Source organism: Elephantulus edwardii, unplaced genomic scaffold (assembly GCF_000299155.1).
Source record: "Elephantulus edwardii isolate Elephantulus edwardi_28Jun2011 unplaced genomic scaffold, EleEdw1.0 scaffold00157, whole genome shotgun sequence".
Taxonomy (NCBI): Eukaryota; Metazoa; Chordata; class Mammalia; order Macroscelidea; family Macroscelididae; genus Elephantulus; species Elephantulus edwardii.
The window spans coordinates 1,688,861-1,711,788 of record NW_006399907.1 but is presented as its reverse complement, the minus strand read 5'-3'; the positions used below and the strand labels follow the sequence as shown (position 1 = coordinate 1,711,788).

Genomic DNA, 22,928 nt, shown 5'->3' with positions numbered 1-22,928 from the left:
AAAATATTACTTGGTTCTAAAAAGACTTCAAGGAGTAGTTTGGTTAAAAGATTATCTCAGGGTCATATTTTAAGGTGTTCATCTAGCCTCCATGGCTCCAGAAAGTCTAGAATTAACAATTTTTTTAAAAAATCTGTTTTGTGTTTCTCAACTTTTGATCAGGAATCTTCTTTGGAATCTTTGATCCAAATTTTCAGTAATTGTAGCTGAGGATTAGTCAGTTCTTCTCATTTTATAGCAAAGGAAGAACTTTTTATGGTGTCAATAAGCCACATCAACCATTTCTTCCTTTGGTTCCTGATTCTGTTTCTTTCTTTGTTGCTCCAGATGTGATGGCTTCTTTAATGCCAGTTTTCCTTACAGATTCTGGAATCATAGTATATGAGCTTTTCTTAAGTATGAGAGATCTATCTATGTTATCCATTTTATGATTGCCCCAGCTCATCTCAACCGGCCTAGAGTCTTATCTGAAATTGAGGACTGTTGTTCACTGTTGTGTGGTACTTTGGGGCTTTGCTCATTGAGAATTCAGTTGCCTGTGTTGCTTCCTCTGTTTCCTTCCACCACTGCATAGCCAACTGCATCAGGAGGCATGGAGCTTTAAAGATTCCTTTTGGAGGTGCAGAAGCTTTATTTCAGTCTCTACTTTGATTATTTTTAACGTAATTTCTTAGTAGTTGCTTATTGTTTCTCATACCTTGCAAGAGTTGATTATCTCTGCTTTCGCCATTTTTCTTATTTTGTTTCAGATTCACACACCTTTTTATGATGTTTTAAGTGTGTCATGTCCTTTTAAAATTTTTAATGTCTTTTTAAAACTTTTTAAAAAGAAATTGACCTTTCATTGTGCATTTTTTATAAGGAATCAGGGAGATGTTAAACTTTGAACTGAAAGAATTGTATGACAGAAAATTACTATTTTTTAAAAAACCTGTTAACAAGATTATATGAGTTAGCATGACCTGAACAATACCTAAAGTGAATTTTATATAACTGGACAAAACTGAGTTCACTTTGCCGCAGATATGATATTTAAGGTGTAATGGTAAAAAGGAAAGATTTCGACAATTTTAGAGTTCAAATGACACTATTGGTGTTCTTCGTGGCTAAATTCACAGAGATTCTTCATCATTCTACTCACCATCACCACTTTTCAGGACATTCAGAAGACTTTGAAGAAGAATGATCCATAGTTGTCACAAAATTGAATTTTTTAAAATTTCTAACCATTTGAGTATCTCTTGGCAAAGCAAGAGAAATGGAATAATGTTAATTAAAAAAACAAAATGCAGAATTTATACTCAGCCTGCCCACGTGGATTGAATAGATAGCAACTTAGGGTCTGCTTAATTTCAGTTTGTGGGAGTAACCTAGCTCAGATGAATTATGCTTTTTGGAAGAATGATAGAGTGATTTGGAAAGCATTAAGTCACAGTTTCAGAAGCACCTCATGTCTCATTTTGATGAGCGTGAATCATGCTTTACAACTCTGTGGTTGCTCTTGGAGATCAAACCTAAGTATGTAAGGGAATTCTGTCAGACACATTTTTCAAAAGAAACAGATTGAACTAAAGGTTAAAAAAGGCATTTGTAGAATATGTACCATTCCTGGAATTTTGGAGTGGGTTTATGATTTTTGGAAGCATGCTGACGTGTAAATCTGTGAAGCTACATTCTGAATTGTGCGTGTGCCCCCTTGACTCCGTGAAAGTACTTTCTCTTTTGGGAAATAAATTGAGATGATGACGATGATCCCTAGGTGAAAACATTCCAAACTATATAAGAATATTTGACCTCTCCCCCAAAATTGTAGTAAGTTGTGTTTCTCGTATTCCTGGGTGATAATTGATCACCTGATTATCATTGTGTAGATTAACAGCATGTTGCTCACACACACTGCTGTCGAGTTGGAGCTGACTCATAGATGACCCGTCAGAGGGTTTTCAGAGGTTGTAGAAGCCACAGGAGGAGATTGCTCATTCTTCTACTGCAGAAAAGCTGGTTGATTAGGACTTCCAGCAGGGTGCTATGTTTGGGTTATTAAAGAAACTCTGTGTGGAACATGCCACCAGAGCTCTCTCACATGATCTAGGAGTCCCATTTCTAATCATTGCCCAAAAGAAAATAAAAAGTAGTACACTGGTTTCGCATTAGCACGATTAAAAGTTCTGGGATTCCCATTCTTCTCAGAGTCAGCCACAGTTTGCTATGATCCACGCAGTCAAATGCCTTTGCATAATCAATGAAACACAGATAGACATTCTTCTGGCATTCTCTGCTTTCAGCTAAGATCCATCTAACATTGGCGACAATATCCCTAGTACCACAACCCCTTCTAAATCCAGAACATTTAATCGTGCTAATGCGAAACCTATACTTGGACCAAGAGGCAGTCGTCAGAACAGAGCAGGGCAACATTGAATGGTTCAAAATTGGGAAGGTTATGCGCCAAGGATGTGTCCTATCTCCATACCTTTTCAACCTGTATGTGGAGCAGATTATCCAAGAGGCTGGGCTCTACGAGGAGATGCGTGGCGTTAGGATTGTAGGAAGATCTATCAACAATCTGCGTTCCGCAGATGACACAACCTTGCTCGCTGAAATTGAGGAGGACCTCATGCACTTACTGCAGAGGGTCAAGGACTGCAGCCTTCAGAATGGACTGAGGCTCAATGTCAAGAAGACAAAGATTCTCACCACTGGACCAATTGGTAGCATCAGGATGGATGGCGAAGAGATTGAGACTGTTCACAGCTTCCGTTTGCTTGGCTTCACAGTCAACACTCTTGGCACCAGCAGCCAGGAAATAAACGTATTGCAATGGGAAAGTCTGCTGTTAGGGACCTCTCTAAAGTACTCAAGAGCAACGGTGTCTCTTTGGAGACGAAGGTGCGTCTGATACAGGCCATGGTCTTCGCAATCACCTGTTATGCATCAGAGAGTTGGACAATGACCAAGGAGGATAGAAGGAGAATTGATGCCTTTGAGCTGTGGTGCTGGAGAAGAGTATTGAGAATACCATGGACTGCCAAGAAAACAAACAGATTCACCCTGGAGAGGGTTAAACCAGGCTACTCCTTGGAGGCAAAGATTCTGGGGCTTCGTCTGACATACTTTGGACATGTTGCAAGGAGAGACAGGTCTTTGGAGAGGGACATCATGCTGGGTAGAGTGAGGGACAGCGCAGGAGGGGAAGACCCTCTATGAGGTGGATTGATTCAGTGACTGGGGTAATCGGGATGTGTGTGTCAGAGGCAATGCAATTGGCACAGGATAGAGCAGGGTTTAGGGCTATTGTACATAGGGTTGCTGTGAGTCACAAACGACTCGACGGCACATAACAACAACAACAACAACAACAACATCAACAACAACAGTACACTGGTTGTCCCCCCCTCCACTACTGTTCACAGTGGTAAAGAATTGGATACAACCTGCTTGCCCACCAGCAGTTATAAAGGTAAATGTAGCACACGCGCTCGCGCGCACACACACACATGCGCACACTCGCCAACATTCCACTGCCGTAAAGAGAGAAGAAATCTTCATACATGCTACAACATAGATAAATCTAGAAACCAGGCACAGTGAATAAGTTAGTCACAAAGGACAATGTACCGTCTCACTTTTAGGAAATAGGCAAGTTTAGAGAAACCAAAGCTTAGTTAGTGGTTAGTTTGTCCTTATCTGGGGGGCTGTACTAAATAAAACCTGTCCTTGAAGAGTGATACTTCTTGTATTTGACACACCAATGGCACAGATTTTAGCATCACAGCACCCACAAGTTAGCTCATACAGCAAATTTACAGACAAGAACTTCTAATAAGAACAGATAAACCAGTGAGAATATAGTTACTTAAGCTGTAAAAGCATTGAGCAATATGCAGATCATCCCCCCAGTACAACCAACTGACAGATAAACCTTATAGTTTAGGAGGCTCGGAATCCCAGGTGCCGGACCTAGGGGAAAGCTTTCTGTCTGTGTTAGTTCTGGAAGAAGGTTCTTGTCTCTGAGCTTTTGCTTCTGGACCATATTCCTATGGTTTCGTGTCTGATCTTTGCTTGCTCTAAGCGATGTGCTTGCTTGGCTGGAGTTGAGGAAGGAAGGAGGTTCTGCCTGGATGACGATGGTGGATGAGAAGCTGGACTCACTAAGAAGGAATGTGGCTTCAGGATTGGAGGAAGACTCATCAATCAATACCTTCACTTTGAAGATGACACAACTTTGCTTGCTGAAAGTGAGGAGGACTTGAGGCACTTACTGCAGAATATTAAAGAACCTTCAGTATGAATTACATCTCAGCATCACAAAACCAAAAAATTTTTACCACTAATAAACATCATGATAGGTGGACAAAAGATCGAAAACTGTCAACAGCTTCGTCAGATTAAACAGTTAAGACACTTGATACCAACAGTCAGGCGATCAGGAGACATGAGACATATTACACTGGGGAAGTCTGAAGTCAGGGACCTCTCTATATTACTGAGAGGCAAAGATGTCAGTTCAAGGATGAAAGTGTGCCTGATGCAGGCTATGAGCTTTTCAATCACTTGCTATGCATCTGAAAACTGGACAATGAATAAGGGTGATAAAAGGTTGATGTATTTGAGTTGTAGTGTTGGGGAAGAGCACTGAATATCCAATGGACTGTCAAAAGAACAAACATACGTCTTCAGCTAAAGTTCTACTTGGTGGCAAAAATGATAAAATCTCATGTCATTTACTTTGGTTGTATTTCTATGAGAGGCTGTTCCTGAGAGAAAGACATCATGCCTGAAATCGTGGAGGGAAGAGTGAAAGAAAGATCCTCAGCCAGAAGGGTTGACACATTCACTCCAGCAGTGTGCTCGAGTGTGTCAGATATTGTGAGAATGGCACAGAATTGGACAGAGTTCAGATCTGCAGTTAATAGTGTCACTATGAATTGTGTTTGACTTGGCAGCATCTAACAACAACAAAGATGTAGGAGAGGAGAAAAACTGGAGTCACTATTTAGCAGGCACTGAATTTCTGTTAATGCAAGTGGAATAAGTTGGAAAAGGACAGTGATGATACTTCCATGATTAGTGAATCAAAACACTGTCAATAAAATGACATGTAAAAATGTTTGCTATGGATTTTTTTACATCAATAAAAACAAAGTGTTAAGGCACAGGGAAGTGGGTAAAAAGTGCTGAAAGAGGTAGAATTTTTTAAGGTAATTCAAGAATTACCTCTACTGATAGTTAAAATAATAACAGCTAAAATACACAGTTACAAATGAACATTACTGTATAATTCTGAAATACTGGATACTTTTTAGAGTTAATACTTTTCTAACAAGTCCAGATATATTTTCCTTATTTGGGTTATGGAAATGGTTGAAATGTGGTGATGATTAGGGAATGTAATTTTAGTTTTAAAAAATGAATTCAGGAACTAAGGAGTATAGCTGTTACTTCTTGGAGCAAAAATATTCCTCTCTGCTGGTCAGCCATAAACAGCTGATGGTCTTTTCCTACTAAGGCGTCTGTTGTTGATCCTCACATTCCTTTTTTTTAGAGTAGTCTTTGCAAATGCTTGACTGGAGTTGGAGGTGGGGGTGGGAGAATTGGAGAAGGGAGATTCTTTGCAAAGATTTAAGTTAGCAGTCACTGCATTAGATGCTGTTTTCCACTGATTAAGAATTTTCTTTGAGAAATTATTTGCTAGCATTTCAGTTCTTAATGTTAACTTTAAAAAAATTAAGCATACCATCAAGTTTTCTTTTCATTTTATGTTAGGTTTGTAACGAAATTACTAGAAGATCTCATCTTCTTTGTTGCTGATGTGCATAATAATGGACAAGAAGTTCTAGATGTGTTTATCACTAAGCCAAACCGGGAACGTCAGAAATTAATGCGGGAACAGAACATATTGGCACAGGTGAATTTTTTCGTTGTATTTTGTATTTATTGTTTGCTGTGTAACAATTTACCTCTAAACTGGGTGGCTGGAGAAAGACAAGCACAAATTTTTATGAACTCACAAGTTTTTCTGGGTCAGGATTGCAGTACTAACTTAGGTGGATAGTTCCTACTCAGTGTCTTTCACAGATGTGAAAATAACATGCACCTTGATGCTGCAGCCACCGCCAGGCTCCACTTAGGGAAGACTGTGCTTCTAAGGTTAACTCACATGGGTCTTTCCACAGGACTTCCTCGAGGCATCATGACTGGCTTTTCTAGAAACAAAGCATTCAAGAGAGAGCCCCGAGATGGAAGCCAGTGATCATTTTATACTTTACACTTAAACTGAGCTCCTGAGTATAGTTCTGAGTATAGAGTTGCACTGCTTCCCAGAGGCTATGCCGCCCCAGCAGTTTGAAACCACCTTTTGCACTTTAGGAGAAAGATAGACAATCTTACACTGTGTGATTTATAGCCTTGGAAAGACGCTGGAGGGTCGACTGCGAGTCAGTTCTGCCTCCACCGCAGTGAGTTCTGAGTTGAAACTTAAAGTGACAGCTCATCAACTCTACCTGTGTTTTATTAATTGGAAGCAGTTAATAGATCTAACTCACCCTCAAGGAGAGAGAATGTCACAGGTGTGAGGATAAGGCAGCGGGAGCGTATGGGAGCTTTTCTTAGGCGCTGTCTACCACCAAAAACTCATAACCCAATTGTTACTGAGTTTCCTCTGACTCATAGTGACACCATGTGTGCAAAGTAACTGTGCTCCATATGGTTTTCAATGGCTGATATTTATTTAAGCAGGTAGCCAGGACTTTCTTCTGTGTCACCTTTAACTTCCAGTCTTGTGATTAGCCACTGATCTCATTAGTCATACCCACCACCCAGGACTCAGCTGCCTGCCTGAGGTCTTTTCAAAATTCTGCATGGTTAGACCATCTCCACAAGTTTGCTAGGAAACTATCTAAGCAGGATTTTCAGGAGAAGTTGAAAATTACCAGCTCCATCTGCATCTTCATCAGCTTACAAATGGTCTCTACAATATCCTAGGAATTGTTTTCCCTTTTAAAAATTAGAGCTGATGGTGTACTATGATTTCCTGAAATTGTTCTTAACGCCCTAGTAAATGAAATTGCTTCTTAATAATATGGGCCTGTCAAACTTTATACATTTTTAAAATTCAGCCAACTGCTATATAAAATGGTGGGTTTCTGCATTAATTAAGTACGGAAGATGCTAGAAAATGGGGAAAATTGTTATTAGGTCTTGTGGAATTAAGAAAGAAAGAAAAGCAGTAACCATATTGCTAACTAATATTTTGTCATGACATCAACCTCTAAAAACTCATATTTTTCTTAAATATAATAAAGGTTGCTAATATAATAGCTGTTCTTTTGTACAAAGTACTTTATTTCAAGGATATTTATGGCCTTGAACGGCTTACTAAAATTACTTCAATAAAAACATGCCGTTCATTCTATTTCAATATTGTAGATAAAAAGTTCTAAGTTAAAAAAAACAGTTCAAAGTTTAGTGGATATGGAATTTTGAAGGAATTTTACTTTGTATTACAGTGCATTATTTCCAAAGGATAATTCCTGTCACTTTCTGCCCCTTGTGTTAATCCTCCTGCATTTACCTGTGTGCTCTTTAATAGTTTATTCGTTTCAGTCATTCCTCATCAATGATCCCATCTGCTGTCCTGCTGCCTAGAGCACTAGATGTTGCAGCGCTTTTTCAAAAGTTCCTCAAACCGAACTCATTGCCGTTGAGTTAGAACCACCTTGTAGTAGATTTTCAGAGGCTATAAATTGCACAGGATGAGACATCCCATCTTTTTCTTGAGGAAAAGCTGGTGGTTTCAAACTACCTGCCTTTGGATTGGTAGCTCCCTACAGACTAGACTAGCAGAGTTCCTTTTACGTTATTTATGAACCACTAAACTTCCTATCAGAAAAATCTGGTCATTGGATGCCATCACACATAGCTATTTTTATTACAGTTGAATGCTGGTGCACTGACTTGGCCACACCTCTGTGTACCAAATCTTTTATACAGAATTTTGAAATCATTACTTGGAAGCAGTTTTCTGATGTCTGCTTTAGATGACAAGTAAATGTTTTGATATAATTTTGCTTTTAGATAATTGTGGAAAGTAATAAAATCTGTAAAGCTTATAAAACATATTAACTATTTTAGTTCATCCTAATATGCTCATGTAACTTGGTACAACCTAACATCTTTCTAGCTCTCATTTTAATGAAATATAATTTCTAAACAAAATATACTTAATACATGCTTCTTTCATCCTATGTAGGGAAACCTTCTGGTAGAATTTTTCTGCCCTCAAATATATTGTCTTTTACTCAAATAATTCAGAAACTCTTCAATAAAAATTTTATTTGTTTAAAAAATTAAAGTAGGTTGTGAAATGTGTACCTCTACTTATCAGAACAGGTTTCTTCCCTCCCTGACTGTGACCCCCAACCCCTTGTTCCTTATAGGTGTTTGGGATTCTGAGAGCACCCTTTAAAGAGAAAGCAGGCGAAGGCTCGATGCTGAGGCTTGAAGATCTGGGGGACCAGCGATATGCTCCCTACAAGTACATGCTGCGACTCTGCTACCGCGTTCTAAGACATTCTCAGCAGGACTACCGGAAAAATCAGGTCCTTATTTATAACTCTTTTTAGCATCTAAGGCATTGAAGGATTTCTTTTGCTTGCTACTCTAAAGCTTATACATTGAATGGGAAGTTTCACTTTGGAAGGAAATATGCTGTATTGACAACACACATAAATGTTCTGTCACGCTTTTTGAGCTGATCTTATTTTCCCCTGTAGAAGAGGAGATTTTTAAACATTATTGTGCATATAGTCCTCTCTCCTGATGGATAGAATGCATACATACATATGTTAGGGAAGGAGGAAATGATTCTTGGCTTGAAGAACTTGTGAGGTGTTGCATCATTAAAATTAAATATGAACTGAGGCGTTAGTCTTGTGAGATGTATCTGAAGACTAAGAGAGATTTGAAAAAGAGACAGGGGAGATAAAACAGCATTATGGGGATTCAAGAGATGGAGATGCCCTTTTTGGCTGGGAAAATATAAGGATACTTACAGATGGAAGCATTTGAGTAGGATGGAGAGTTGTTTTCATGAAGTTGTAAAGAATGAAGTTTTTTGGACCTTTGAGGAGACAATAATGGGTGCGAGGAAGGACACTTTAGAAACTTTTCTCCTGAGGTTTCTTTAACTGCAGCAGACAGGGAACCTACGTGTAGGTGTGGATTAGCTCAAAGTTGTCAAATGAAAATGAAATTTCTTTTAAGTCTCATTTTTATCTTTAAATCACATGTTTCCTATATTATATTCAGTTGTGAAAATGTATATTTAATAGATATTTGTTTAAAACTAGTTATGACTGGGTATATGAGTATCATTTGTTTCTATTAACCCAAACTAGTTATGACTGGGTATATGAGTATCATTTGTTTCTATTAACCCACTTGCAAGAGGAGTGCATCATTATATATTTCAATGATAATTTTAATTTGTGAGAAAAAGTACCTTGAGGAAGCCCCAGTTAACTGTGCCGCACTTATGATGTCAGTGCTAGAGAGTGAACATTTTTTTGACAAAAGATAGTGGATCAGCAATCAACACCGTTGGTACCAGCAGTCAGGAAATCAGGCGATGAATTGCATTGGGCAAGTCCACTGTCAGCCATCTCTCCATCTTTCCAAGGAGCTGAAGGGCAGTGATGTCAGTTTAGTGTGAAGATTATAGAGCATCAGACTCAGGTGTGATTCAGCCAGTGTGCTCCTTGGAGACAAAGATGGCAAAGCTTCATTTTATACTTTGGATATGTAGCTAAGTGGGGGAAGAAGGAGGATCCAGCAAAAGAGAGGAAGATGGCACCTCCCCCAAGAGATGACTTGACACAGTGACTTTAGCAATGAGTTCCAGTGTGTCAGAGATGATGAGGATGGCATGGGATAAGACACGGCTCAGGTAGGCTGTTTATAGGGTTGTTAGGAGTTGTATTTGTCTAACAGCATGAACATGCTTTGTATTAGTTCACTTCTAAACATTTCATGAATTAACTAATATAGTCCTCAGAGTAATTACATGAAATTGGTACTATTGTTTTATTTCTCTGAAGATGTAGAATCAAGTGGTTCCATGGTTAGTGCTCAGTTGCCATCCCAAGATTAGGGGTTTGAATCCACTCCATAACTGCAAGAGAAAGATCTGGTAATCTGTTCCCATGAAGATTACTGCCTAGAAGACTCACTCACTGTGGAGAGTTCTTACCTGTCTCATGGAGTCACTATTAGTTGAAGTTTACTTGACAGCATCTAATAACAATATCAACAAAAATGTCAGCTCAAAATGTCAGCTCAGGCACAGTGAGGTTTAATATCTTGCCCAACACCACACTTTTAAGAATGATCTCATTGTGGTTGAATTTCAATTGGCTCCTATGGGTTTTTGGAAGTTGTAAGTCACACAGGAGGAAATAGGTGATTTTTCGCCCAAAGAATCAGTCCTGGATTTGAACTGCCTCAGAGGGACCAGTTTTGAGTTAACAGTTCAATTCTTTATGAACTTCGCATCCAGAGTTCTTTAAGAATGATGCTGGTAAGCAAATCAAAGCTCCTAATTATCACACTGTTGCCTCTTGGTAGTTTGAAAGTTTTCTAACAAGGAGAAAAAGATTTGTTTTTTTAAAAATGTGTTAAAATATATTGGCTTTCAAATGATGTGTAAAGATCAAGAAAAAGTAAAAACAATATGCAAAAGAGATTCATCAACACATAAGTAATATAACAGGAGTAAGGAGACATGACAGTAAATCCTTACATTCTGGTAGAGTGCTCATGATAATCTATCTTCTTTGAAAAACTGAATGTTTTCATTGGAATTCTTTCTTCCTACTTATAGTGTGTTTCTTTAGATGGCAAGATAAGACAAGCAGAGTTGTTTTTATTTTATTGACGGGAAAAAATAATTTCGATAAGTAAAGTCTCTTCAGACCTCCAAGAGTCAGTGCCTGAGATGTTTTCAGTGAGGTCTTTGTCCTTCGATGGTTGCATGTTGTTGATGGTTGTGAACACTTGCTCAGTGTACTCTGTTTGTTCTTGTTTCTCTTGTTGGATCTGGAAAATACACATTCTAGAAGGGGAACCCTTCACACTTACGAGGAGAGCTGTTGTGCCCCCCCAGCCCTCCTCGCCTTTGGGTCCCCTAGTGTTGCTCCCTGACTTTGGAAGGATCTTTGATAGCGCTGCCCTGGGCTTCAGGGCCAGGCCTCCTTGCTCGGCGTGTTCTGCTGCTCTCTTGTACATCGCCCAGGCAGCACATCTTAAATGGCCTCCATTCTCAGTCTCTTAATGTCTCATGCACATGGCTCTTTTTCTCTCCACTTGGTCTGATCCCAGGACTTGTGTGCTTAGTGTGTTGAGAGACAGCAGTTGACCCACTGACTGGTTTAAACAGCAACGAAAAGACTCCCCACTTCTCCACCTCAAACTTCATACTTCTGATTTCTCCTCTTGTTTGTTCTCAGTTTGCCTAGAAGACACCACTTCCCCAAGGGGAATGTTTGTGTATTTTGGGGGAATGCGTTTTCTAGATTTTTTTGAAGGCTGTGCCCGTAGGTTTTGTGCATTTTGAAGGATCCACTTTCTAGATTTCTTTGGAGGCTGCTCCTGTAGATAATCCATTCCATTCCATTCTCTCCTTTTGTCTCCCCGAGATCCTCAAGAACAGAGAGAGGAATAAATGATTTCCTGGTGTTCTGTGTGGGTGGTCTGGTGACTTAGTGCTTTGGAGTTGTGCTGCTAACCAACACACGCAGTTCACATCCACCAGCTGCTTGACAAGAGAAAGAGGGGCGGTCTCTTCCCTGTGATTCATTGCCCCTGCAGACCCACTGTATGGTCAGTGGCGGGTCATTTCTAACTCCATGGCACAGAAGAACAACAGCCGCAGCAGTGTTTTGTGAGGCTTAGATTGTCTTTCTCCTTATTTACTTGTGACTACCCTAACTGACTGGAACCAGGAGCGGCATCCACTTCCGAAATGGCTTGCCTCCGGAAACTCTATGTACGAACAGTGCTCCGGCTGTTCGTTCATAGGGTCGCTATGAGTCGTCTACGACTCTGCGGCATCAAACAACCACCACCCTAACTGAACTCAGTGATAGTTGAAAATATTTTTCTAATATCTGTTAAATTATGAATGCTTTGTGGTAAACACAAAACAGCTCTCTGATGCTTTTAGTATGATTTTAAAATGAAGTCAACAAAATCTATTTTTTTTTTTGCTTTACTTTCCTTTATCTTCACCTATATTTTATTGCATTCTAATGGGAAGTTCACATTAAACCAAGCTTTTGATATTGAGTCTCTTTTTATTATTATTTATAGAATTTGGCAACACTTCAGATTTCATTTCTCAGCACCTTAGATGTTTGTCTTTTACCAGAGTGTGATTGTAATAGTCTTCAAAATGCATAAATCAATACCTATTTTTACAGTGATACACTGACTGAAGACATTGACTTTACTTAACTGGCTACTTAATATACAGAAGCACCCATTAGAAAGGTCACAAACTATTGCTTAGAATATAATTAGATTGGTGTAACCAATATATTTTTCAAGGAATAAGTATGTTCCAGGAAATCTGACTTAAGGCAAGCCACTTTATCATCAATCAAGTCTCTAGTCTCTGATTAAAGATACATTCCCCAGGAGAACCCTTATAATATCAGAGTGAAGACTTCACTGTGTAAGATGTTGAGCTTCCTCTATCAAATATGAGAAATCAGCAATGATGATTTGGGATTACTGTAAAGTTTTGTTTGCTGATCCTCTGCTTTACCAAGTGTGATATCTTCTCCAGTGACTGGTTCTTCCTAATAGCATGTTCAAAGTGTGGGAGACTAAATCTTGTCATCCATGCTTCTGAGGAGTATGCTGGCTGCACTTCTTTCAACATAGATTTGTTTCTTCTTCCCATAGTCTATGGTATAGTAACTATTCTTTACCAAGACCATAATTAAAATGTATCAACTTTTCTTCAGTCTTCTTGATTCATTATTTGTTGAGTTCTGGCGGCCTTGTGCTGACAGTTAAAGGCAGGCAGTTCAAATTATCAGCAGCTTCTTGGGAAAATTATGGCCATCTTTTCTCTTGGGATTTACAGCCTCTGAAAAGCTGCTGCAGGGTCAGCTATGATTTTTTTTCCATCTTGGCAGTACATAACATATATTTATCATAGTGGCGCTGATTGGCTTAGTTGGGAGGATTTTTGTTTTGTTTGAGAAATGCAAAAGTTGGGAACCAGGAAGAAGGATCAGTAGTCAGAAAACATGGACTTGGTTGCAGAAATGAGGCTAGGGATAGGATGAGAGAATTCTGCACAATGATTTATTTATTTCAAATACTTTTTATAAGAAACATAAGTGCGGGTTATACACGTGGATTTCACCTGATGGTATGCACAGGAATCTGATACATTACATCTGTGGAAGAAATCGTTGGAGAAGTTCAGTATCAGCAGTGAAAAGTAGGCCAGGTGCTGATTGCAGAACAGACCATCAACTACTTATTTGCAAGTTCAAATGAAAGATAAAGAAGGTCAAATCAAATCCAATCCACAGGAATCAATGATGTGACCTTGGTTGCTGAAACTGATGAGGACCTGAAGCATGATTGAATCTCAACATCAAGAAAACAAAGATTCTCACCACTGGGCCAATTGATGATAGATGGAGAAGAGATTGAGGTTGTTAACAATTAGCTTGCTTGGCCCCATAATCAACACTCTGGCACCCATAGTCAGGAAATCAAAAGATGAATTTCACAGGGAAAATCTGCTGTCAGGGACCTCTCCAGAGTGCTGAGAAGCAACAGTGTCAGTCTACAGACTAAGGTGTGCCTGTTCCAGGTCATGATCTTCACAGTTACTTGATATGCATCAGAGAGCTGGACAATTACTAAGGATGACAGAAGAATTGATGCCTTTGAATGGTGATTCTGGAGAAGAGTCTTGAACATACCCTGGACCTCCAAGAAAACAAATACGTTTGTCTTGGAGAGGGTGAAACCAAATTTCTCTTGCAGGCTAGGATTTTGAAGCTCCATCTCACATACTTTGGGCACGTGGCCAAGAGGGATGGGTTCTTGAAGGGCATCATGATTGGAGGGGTGAATGGACAGCACAGAATAGAAAGACTCCAGATTTATTAATACAGTAACTGGGGTACTGGCTCAGGATAGAGCAGGCTTCAGAGCTGTTGTACATAGGGTCACTGTGAGTCATAGGCAACTTGATGACACATAACAACAACATGTTGAAGTTAATCCAAATTAAGTTTTTGATGTCATTCAAGTCCCTCCAATCCTGATGCTATATCCTTGTTCAGCGTCTTGGATTACTTGTTTAGCATATGGATTGGATAAGTATGATGAACAGACACAACCCTGACACAACTCTTTCCTGATTTTAGCCACTCAGTGTCCCCTCGTGTTTGAAGGACTGCCTGTTGGTTTATGTACAGGGTTTTCTTGAGCACATGAAATATTCTGGAATTTCCCTTCTTTGTAATGTTATCCATAATTTGTTACTATCCACACAGCCAAAGGCCTTTGCATAGTTAATAAAACAAACAAAAATACTGCTATGCCATGAAACATTCCATTTTATTTAACTATTTCTTCAAGTGTAAGCACCTACCTTACAGATTATATTATTTCTAGATATAAGTTTTAAAACTAGCCATTGCTGTGGGTTTTGACTCATTGGCGCTCCCAATAACATCAGTATAGTACTATGTAGTAGGCTTTTTAGTGGATAATTATTTAGAAATCAGTTGCCAGGCTTTTGTGCTTGTGTGCTTATAAACCTCCAACCTGCCTTTTGATTGCAGGACTAACCCTTTGTCCCACCTAGAGACTTCATAATGTCATTTAAGTACATGCACATATTTTTTATGCTTTAAATCAGATGTGTGTTTTATCTCCTTATTTAAAATGATGTAGTTTTTTAAAGAAATATTTATTTACTCTTTTTTTGATAGTCATTTTTAGTGAATTTTCTCTTAAGAATAAGTTAATGAATATTGCCAACCCTAGCAGAACCTGTTGTTTCTAAGCTGTTTGGCAGTTTATTCTGACAGCCTTTCTTGTTTTGCAGGAATATATTGCTAAGAATTTCTGTGTCATGCAATCCCAGATTGGCTATTATATCTTGGCAGAAGATACCATCACAGCTTTGTTGCACAACAACAGAAAACTACTAGAGAAACACATCACAGCAAAAGAAATAGAAACATTTGTCAGTTTACTCAGGAGAAATCGGGAGCCAAGGTTTGATGTGGTTCTTGTGGTATTCTTTCCTACTGGGGATGGTGGCTTTTACATTTCTTTTTAGAACCCTTAAAAAGTTATAAGTCTTTTACATCACCCTATTTCATGGACAGGTGATGTTCCGTTTACCACTGTAATCATTGTGTATAAAAAAGAGTTATTACCTCATCCAAGGTCAGAGATCTGTCTAGGTTTTTGTTGAAGGCTAATTAATCTTTACTCTGACATATATGTGTATATTACTTATGATTTTTAAAAATATGCTTTTATATATTGTCTTATTTAAATGCTTCTACATTCCATGAAGTACACTAGACATATATTATTATCCTCAGATTAGAAATAAGAAAATAGAAACCTACAGGCAGTTGGCCTAACATCAGCCTATTAAGGAATAAAATATGAGGCTGGAATTAGGCTTATTGATTCCACATCAAGTTCTCTTTAAATTGTCCCTTACCTAGGAAAAGAAGTGCATACACACAAGTCAAGCGTGCTAGCAAGATTTTCTTAAGTAATTAATAGAACAAATAAGTGCTAGAAGGTAGACATAGGTCTTGTAAATAAACTAGGCAGTGGTTTGTCTCATTAAGTATGTGCCTAGGTTACTGAGTATAATATTAGCTTTGATCTGCATTTGATTTGATATTCAGCTCTGAAATAGTCTCACTTTAGGACACATGAATTAATTTTAAGGCATAAGTAGATATAGAATCATAATCCTAGATAGAAATAAAGCAACTAAATATTCCTTTTGAACAGTTGATTTTTTTTAAAGCCATGGAGTAGATAAGTAACCCATTATAAAAAAAGAAATAAAATTTGAAATATAAATATGTAATATTTATAAATATGCATTTTTATTATATATTAAGTTGTGATATGGTCTATAGAATGCTCTGTTTTGTGCTTAATTAATTTGTTTTCTCTTGCCAGATTTTTGGATTATTTATCAGATCTCTGTGTATCTAATACCACTGCGATACCTGTAACTCAGGAACTCATCTGTAAATTCATGTTGAGTCCAGGCAATGCAGATATTCTCATCCAAACTAAGTAAGCCCAGAAATGGGGGCATCTTTATCTGATTATTGTTGGTAGACAGTGTAGTTATTAATATAAACTTGCACTTGTGGGTTTCTTAATGGATTTAGTGTGTGTTATTGATTTCAAGGGTGGTCTCAATGCAAGCAGACAACCCCCTGGAGAGCTCCATTCTTCCAGACGATATTGACGATGAAGAAGTTTGGCTGTACTGGATCGACAGCAACAAGGAACCTCACGGCAAAGCTATTAGACACCTCGCTCAAGAGGCAAAAGAAGGCACCAAAGTGGATTTGGAAGTTCTCACCTATTACAGGTTGAATATTGTGTTGTTGTTATTGCTAGGTACTATTGACGTGACTCTGATTCCCAGAGACTATGTGTACAGCAGAGCGAAACCCTGCCCATTCACTGCCCAGTCGTGTGTTCTGTGCCCTTTTCACAATCTCTGTTGTGTTTAAGCCCGTTGTTGTAATCACTATGTTGATCCATCCATTGAGGATCTTCCTTTTCTTCACCAACACTCTCCTTTCCCAAGCACGGTGTTCATTATGGACTAATTCCTTCTAATAATGTCCAAAATAGGTGAGACAAAGCCTTACCAGCCTTGCTTCTATGCAGTATTCTGGCTGCACTTCCTCCGCGATTTCTTGGTTCTTTTGGCTGTCCATGGTATATTCAGTATTCTTTTCCCAAAACCACAGATCAGAGACATAAATTTTTCATTGATCTTCCTTACTCATTTTCTAACTTTCTCAGGCTTATGAAGTAATTAAAAATGCCATAGCTTGGGCTGAGTGAACGTTGTCTTCTAAGATATATCTATGGTCTTTAGCATGCTGTCCAGTACAAAATATCTTTTGATTTCTTAACGGCTAGTTCCATGAATATTGATTGTGAAACCAAGTAAAATGAAATTCTTGGTAACTTTAATCTTAAATAGCATAGTTGTTGTTGTTGTTGTGTACTGTCCAGTCAGAAATGACTGCTCCAGTGAGTTTTTAGAGGCAATAAATTGCACAGGAGGAGACTGCCCATCCTCCTCCTGAAGAGCAGCTGGTGGATTCGAACCACATGCCTTTGGTGTTACAATGCGACTTCTTACCATGCAGAATCATGATTCTAAGTCTGAAGATTTATCAAGAAGAAATTAAAAACAGTCATGTCAGAACTAGAATACCTGAAATATTGAGTTCAATATTATATAATCAGGAGTTAGTATCTGTATTTTTCACATAAAACATTTATATTTTTATGGTTTTAAAATACTTTAGGACTTTTGTACAACCAAATAATTTTTTTAAACTGGTAGAGTGAGTGAATGCCAAGTCTTGTTGGTACCTAGATGATTGTGAAAGCAAGAGAGAACTGGGGATAGTGAAACCTGGCTGCTGAGGTGGCCTCAGAGGAAATTAAGTAGTTTAGGGCATGGGATTGATAAATATGCATGATCCTGGGTTTAGGAGAAACCATTGTCTGAAATTATATAGGTTCAACATAAGCTTATAACCGATGGGAGTTATTTATCAAAGGGAGTACATATTGATGGGAGTTATTCTGAAGGTAGGCAGAGGTACACTTTTTAGTGCTCAATACGCTGAGAACAGAAACCTAGTTTCTTCTGGTTTAAGGAGTCGAAACTCAGGGCAATAGCCTTTGGGATATTTTAGACTCATGTATCGGAAATCAGAAAGGAAGGGAATGATTCATCCCTGATGGTGTTTAGAGTTCTAGGAACAAAACAACACACTAAATCTCAGACTGATGAGTACAAGTGCACTGATGCCTTTGACTTGGTTACATTTGATTCAGGACTTATTTTTGGATGTGTTCCATGAAGTTGAAACTGACCACAGCTGGCCATCTGCCGAGTTTTCAGAAGTTATAAATTGTATGGAAGGAGATTGCCCTTCTTTCTCCTGCAGGGCAGATGGTGAATGTCAACTTCTGCCTTTGAGTTGGTAGCACAATTCCTTTAGCCACCAGACTGGAATGGGACTAAATGTAGATAGTAGAGCATCTAACAGTAAGGGCTTGTGCTGCCAATCCAAAATCAAGAAGTTCAAATCAACCAGATGTTTTATGGGAGAAAAATGGGCAGCCTCCTCCTGTGCAGTTTACAGTGTCCGAAAATCTGCTGGAGGGTCAGCTATGAATTGGTTTGGACTTGAGGGCAATGAGTGAGTGAGTGATAGCTGGTTGGGGCTGGGATAGCCTCTTGTGAGATTTGTGTGTTTGTTCTGAGGAGCCTGAGGGACCAATAACACTTCCCCCAGGACTTCCCTTTACTGGAACAAGTGAGACAAATTGTAATTGAACCAGCATAGGGATAATTTCATGTGTGTGTGATCATTTGATTACTTAATTTACTACTGGAGGAGTTCCACTCTTAACGTTGCATACCCTGAAAATATTGGTGGTATCAGAGGAGACACTAATGAGTAATACGATGTTTCAGCACTTACCCAAGATAAGGCAAATGATGCAATATGTGTAATATTTTAAAGGTACCAGCTAAACCTCTTTGCAAGAATGTGCTTGGATCGCCAGTATCTGGCCATTAATCAGATCTCTACACAGCTGTCTGTGGATTTGATCCTGCGATGCGTGTCAGACGAAAGCTTGCCATTTGACCTCCGAGCATCTTTTTGTCGCCTCATGCTCCACATGCACGTTGACCGGGATCCCCAGGAGTCTGTGGTGCCTGTTCGCTATGCCAGGCTCTGGACAGAAATCCCCACAAAGATCACCATTCATGAGTACGTTCCGAGAAATTCTTGAGGCATTTGAATGTAGCATATAAACTTAAAGTCAAACGTACATTTTCACTGTAAAAATAAGTATAGGAGAAGGCATTTCTAGGTTCCAACCCATGGGAGGTTCTTCAAAAAAACCAACCAACCAAAAATATTCATCTTTAATGTAAAAAGATAACTTCTGATGTGAATGTAGATTTTTTATGAAAAGCAATAAGCAGAAATAGTATAATTAACAACAAAAGTGATTAGTTACATGCATAAGTATGTAACATTATGCCAGACTCTGATGTATTGACTTTACTTTTATAATCTCATTACCCAGTAGCCCGTTTTACAGATGAGAATCAAACCAAGGAACGTTAGCTAATTTATCCAATTTTAATGAAGCTAGGACATTAGTAGGTAGCTTTCCATATTTATAAATTATAATCAATTGAACATATTTTTTCTTCTTTTTACTCTTTTAGATATGATTCTATAACAGATTCTTCAAGAAATGATATGAAGAGGAAATTTGCCCTGACAATGGAATTTGTTGAAGAGTACTTGAAAGAAGTTGTAAACCAGCCTTTTCCTTTTGGGGATAAAGAGAAAAACAAACTGACCTTTGAGGTATTTTCTAAGTATTAATTCATTTGTGAAGTTATTAAATTTTCCATGTAAAAATCATGTACATGGAACAATAATGGTTTCATGACTCTAGTGTTTAGAATACTTTGGTGAATGAATAGTAAAAGCTTTGGGAAATGAATTTAGGAAGGTATAATTTGTGCTAGTGATTAAAATGTAGACTTACGTGGTTCTTTGGTTATACTTGATATTCATTACTTTTCTCTTAAGTTTTTTAAAAGACATTCTTTCTGTTTAAGTTTTATTGGATTTAATGAACAAGGCATAGTTAAGGAGTTGTGCTGCAAATCCAAAGGCAGGCAGTCTGAATCTACCAGCTGCTTTATAGTAGAACCTCCTTCTATGTGATTTTCAGGCTCAGAAAACCCTCTGGAGGGTTAGCTATGTGTGAGTCAGCTCTGACTCATTAGCAGTAAATTGTTGTTTGTTTAAAGACTATTTGTGGATAGTTTTTAAAAGATTCTGTGTAACTGAGGATTTTTAAAAGCCTCCATAATCTGAACTGAAATATATGCTAGCTGTAATATTATTTTGAGAATATAGGACATCTCTGGAGAGAAAACACTATTATTTATAACTTGTATTAGTTATCTATTGCTGTGGGACAAATGACCCTAACACTCAGCATCTAAAGCAGCAAATGCGCATTCTCTCCTGGATTCTATAGTTGTGGATCCTGGACTGCTCAGCTGGAGCATCTGAGTATCGCATGAGGTTATAATCAAGCAGTTAGTTGGGCCTGTTTTCTTGTGGGGATAGGTGGCTGGATTTTCAGGTTACTCACATCACTGTTGTTTGCCTCACCTATTTGCTATTGACCATACACCTTCTCTTGGCTGTGTGGGGCTCTCAGTAGAACAAGTCATTTGAGAGGCAGAGAGCTCAAGGTGGAAGTTTCATTCTTTTGTAACTTAACTTTGGTTATGCCATACTATCACTTTTCCTGTATTCTGATGGCCACACAACTCAGCCCTGGTCTCAGTACAGGAGGAGACTGCATGCACAGTCATCATGGAAGCTGCCTTTCATTCTGGTTCATTGTAAAGTTCACATAGGAAGCAGAAGAGCATAGATTTTTTTTACAAATTTCATAGATATGGGAACTCTGGTGGCCTGGTGACAAGAAGCTGTACTATAAATCTGAAGGCACACAGTTCAAGGCCACCAGCTGCTCTGTAGGAGAAAGATGGTCAGTCTCCTCCGATGCTAGTATCTGCCTCTGAAAACCTGCTGAAGAGTCATCTATGAGTCGATTCTGACTCCATGGTACATAATAACAACAATCATTTATTAAAGTAACTCCTTAATGTATCATTTATGAAATGATATTAATTTCTAAAACCGTGAGTCATTTCCATTGGATTGGAATGGACTCATTGCTGGTCCTCCAGTGAGTTTTCAGAAATTGTCAATCACACTGGAAGAGATAGCTCATCGTTCTTTGTGGAGACATTGGTAGGTTTGGACGTCTAGGGAGGTTGTTGCCCCACTCCCTATCACTATACATCAGAGCTCCCTAAATTTAATTGAGGTAAATCATTCTAGCATAAGCTTCTTGAACCAACTTGATGCACTCAAATTTTGTTTTCTTAGTAGGGTTGATTAACTGCTCTTGTTTCAATTTAATTCTCAACTTGAACGAATTAAAGTTCAATTGGCTGCTTTGGCAAGTATTTGGAATCTTAGATGTTAAAAGGATGAAAAAGTTTAGCATTACCTGAACTAATTAAATTAAAAAAAAAGTTAATTTGTTTCAGTGTCTAATTTCATTCCATCCCCCTCTTTTAATTATTTTTTTTTTCAAATTAAGGTGGTGCACCTGGCTCGGAATCTTATATACTTTGGATTCTATAGTTTCAGTGAGTTATTGAGGCTGACAAGAACCCTTCTGGCTATCCTAGACATTGTACAGGCTCCAATGTCATCGTATTTTGAAAGATTAAGCAAATTTCAAGATGGAGGTAAGAATTTTTTAGTAAAACATAACACTATTTTTGTTAATACTTATCAATAAGAGAAAAGATGAGAAATGGTATATTTGCATGCTAATAATGTATGTATACATAAAAAATAACCCTATGATAGGACTGAGTGATAATATGATTTATGAGCTTGCCTGTCATTTTGGTTTTTTGTGCTAAAGCTTCGAAAAATAAATTTGTAAAAACACATTCCATCCTTGGTAACTCAATTTATACCCAGTCCACAGATGAAAATACTATGTGTCAAAAAAGAAAATTATTTTAATATTTGTAACTATCCTAGTCTATGTAATGGGCTGACTGTGCTTCATAACAGGACTTAGAAAAATGCAAGGAAAGAGTAGGAAAGGATGAAACCAGAGAAGCTGGGAGCTCACAGCCAGTGTGGGAGGCAGCATGATAAAGGGAACAAGAACAAATGCCTGCACTCAACCCTTCCTTATTTATTTATTACCTTAGGGAAGGTACTTCTATTTTCCATGATTTTATTTTCTCGTCTTAGATATAAAGTTTCTAATAATAATATCATCTCCTCACAGCTGACTTGTGATAATTAAGTGAATGCATGAAGTATATCTTTTTGATAAAGTGACTGTGTAACTTGACTCCACTATTAAAATCTATGAAAGCAGCAGTCAAGAAATAAAAAAGACATGGAGCATTGGGTAAATCTGCTCTCAGGGACCTCATTAAAGTGCAAAAGAGCAAAGATATCAGTTTAAAGACTAAAGTGTGTTTGACTGGAACTATGGTATTTGCATTTGCTTCATAAGGGTGTCAAATGGATAAAGAAGACTAAAGAAGAACTGATGCCTTTTCATTGTGGTATTGGTGAAGAGTATTGAACATCTCGTGCACTGCTGAAAGAACAAACAAATATGTCTTGTAGGAAATGCCACTAAGGTGCTTCTTAGAGGCAAAACCAGTAAAACTTCATCACATACATGAGACATGTTAGCAGGAGGGACCAGTCCTTGCGAAAATTATCATGAGATGGAGAGTCAGAGAAAGAGAGGAAGACTCTTTGTTGCATGGATCGATGCAGTGACTGCAACAATATCCACCTTGAATATGGTGGAGATAGTGAAAATGGTACAAGATATGACAAGGTTTCAGTCTTTTGTTCATATGTTTATAATGAATTCGTTAACTCCATGGAACTTAACAACAACATACAATATTAAAACCCTTCATGGCTTAG

General features: G+C 38.3%; 1 protein-coding gene across 1 annotated transcript in view; it reads left to right on the top strand.

The window, feature by feature from the left end:
* Positions 1-22,928, top strand: part of ITPR2 (inositol 1,4,5-trisphosphate receptor, type 2) — a 732,333-nt gene that overhangs the window by 224,167 nt on the left and 485,238 nt on the right. Inside the window, exons 14-21 of the mRNA XM_006895058.1 lie at positions 5,767-5,908; positions 8,439-8,600; positions 15,140-15,312; positions 16,249-16,368; positions 16,487-16,672; positions 18,864-19,115; positions 19,583-19,727; positions 21,556-21,706. Of these exons, the coding sequence (XP_006895120.1) occupies positions 5,767-5,908; positions 8,439-8,600; positions 15,140-15,312; positions 16,249-16,368; positions 16,487-16,672; positions 18,864-19,115; positions 19,583-19,727; positions 21,556-21,706 (1,331 nt within the window). The remainder of the gene's footprint in view (positions 1-5,766; positions 5,909-8,438; positions 8,601-15,139; positions 15,313-16,248; positions 16,369-16,486; positions 16,673-18,863; positions 19,116-19,582; positions 19,728-21,555; positions 21,707-22,928) is intronic.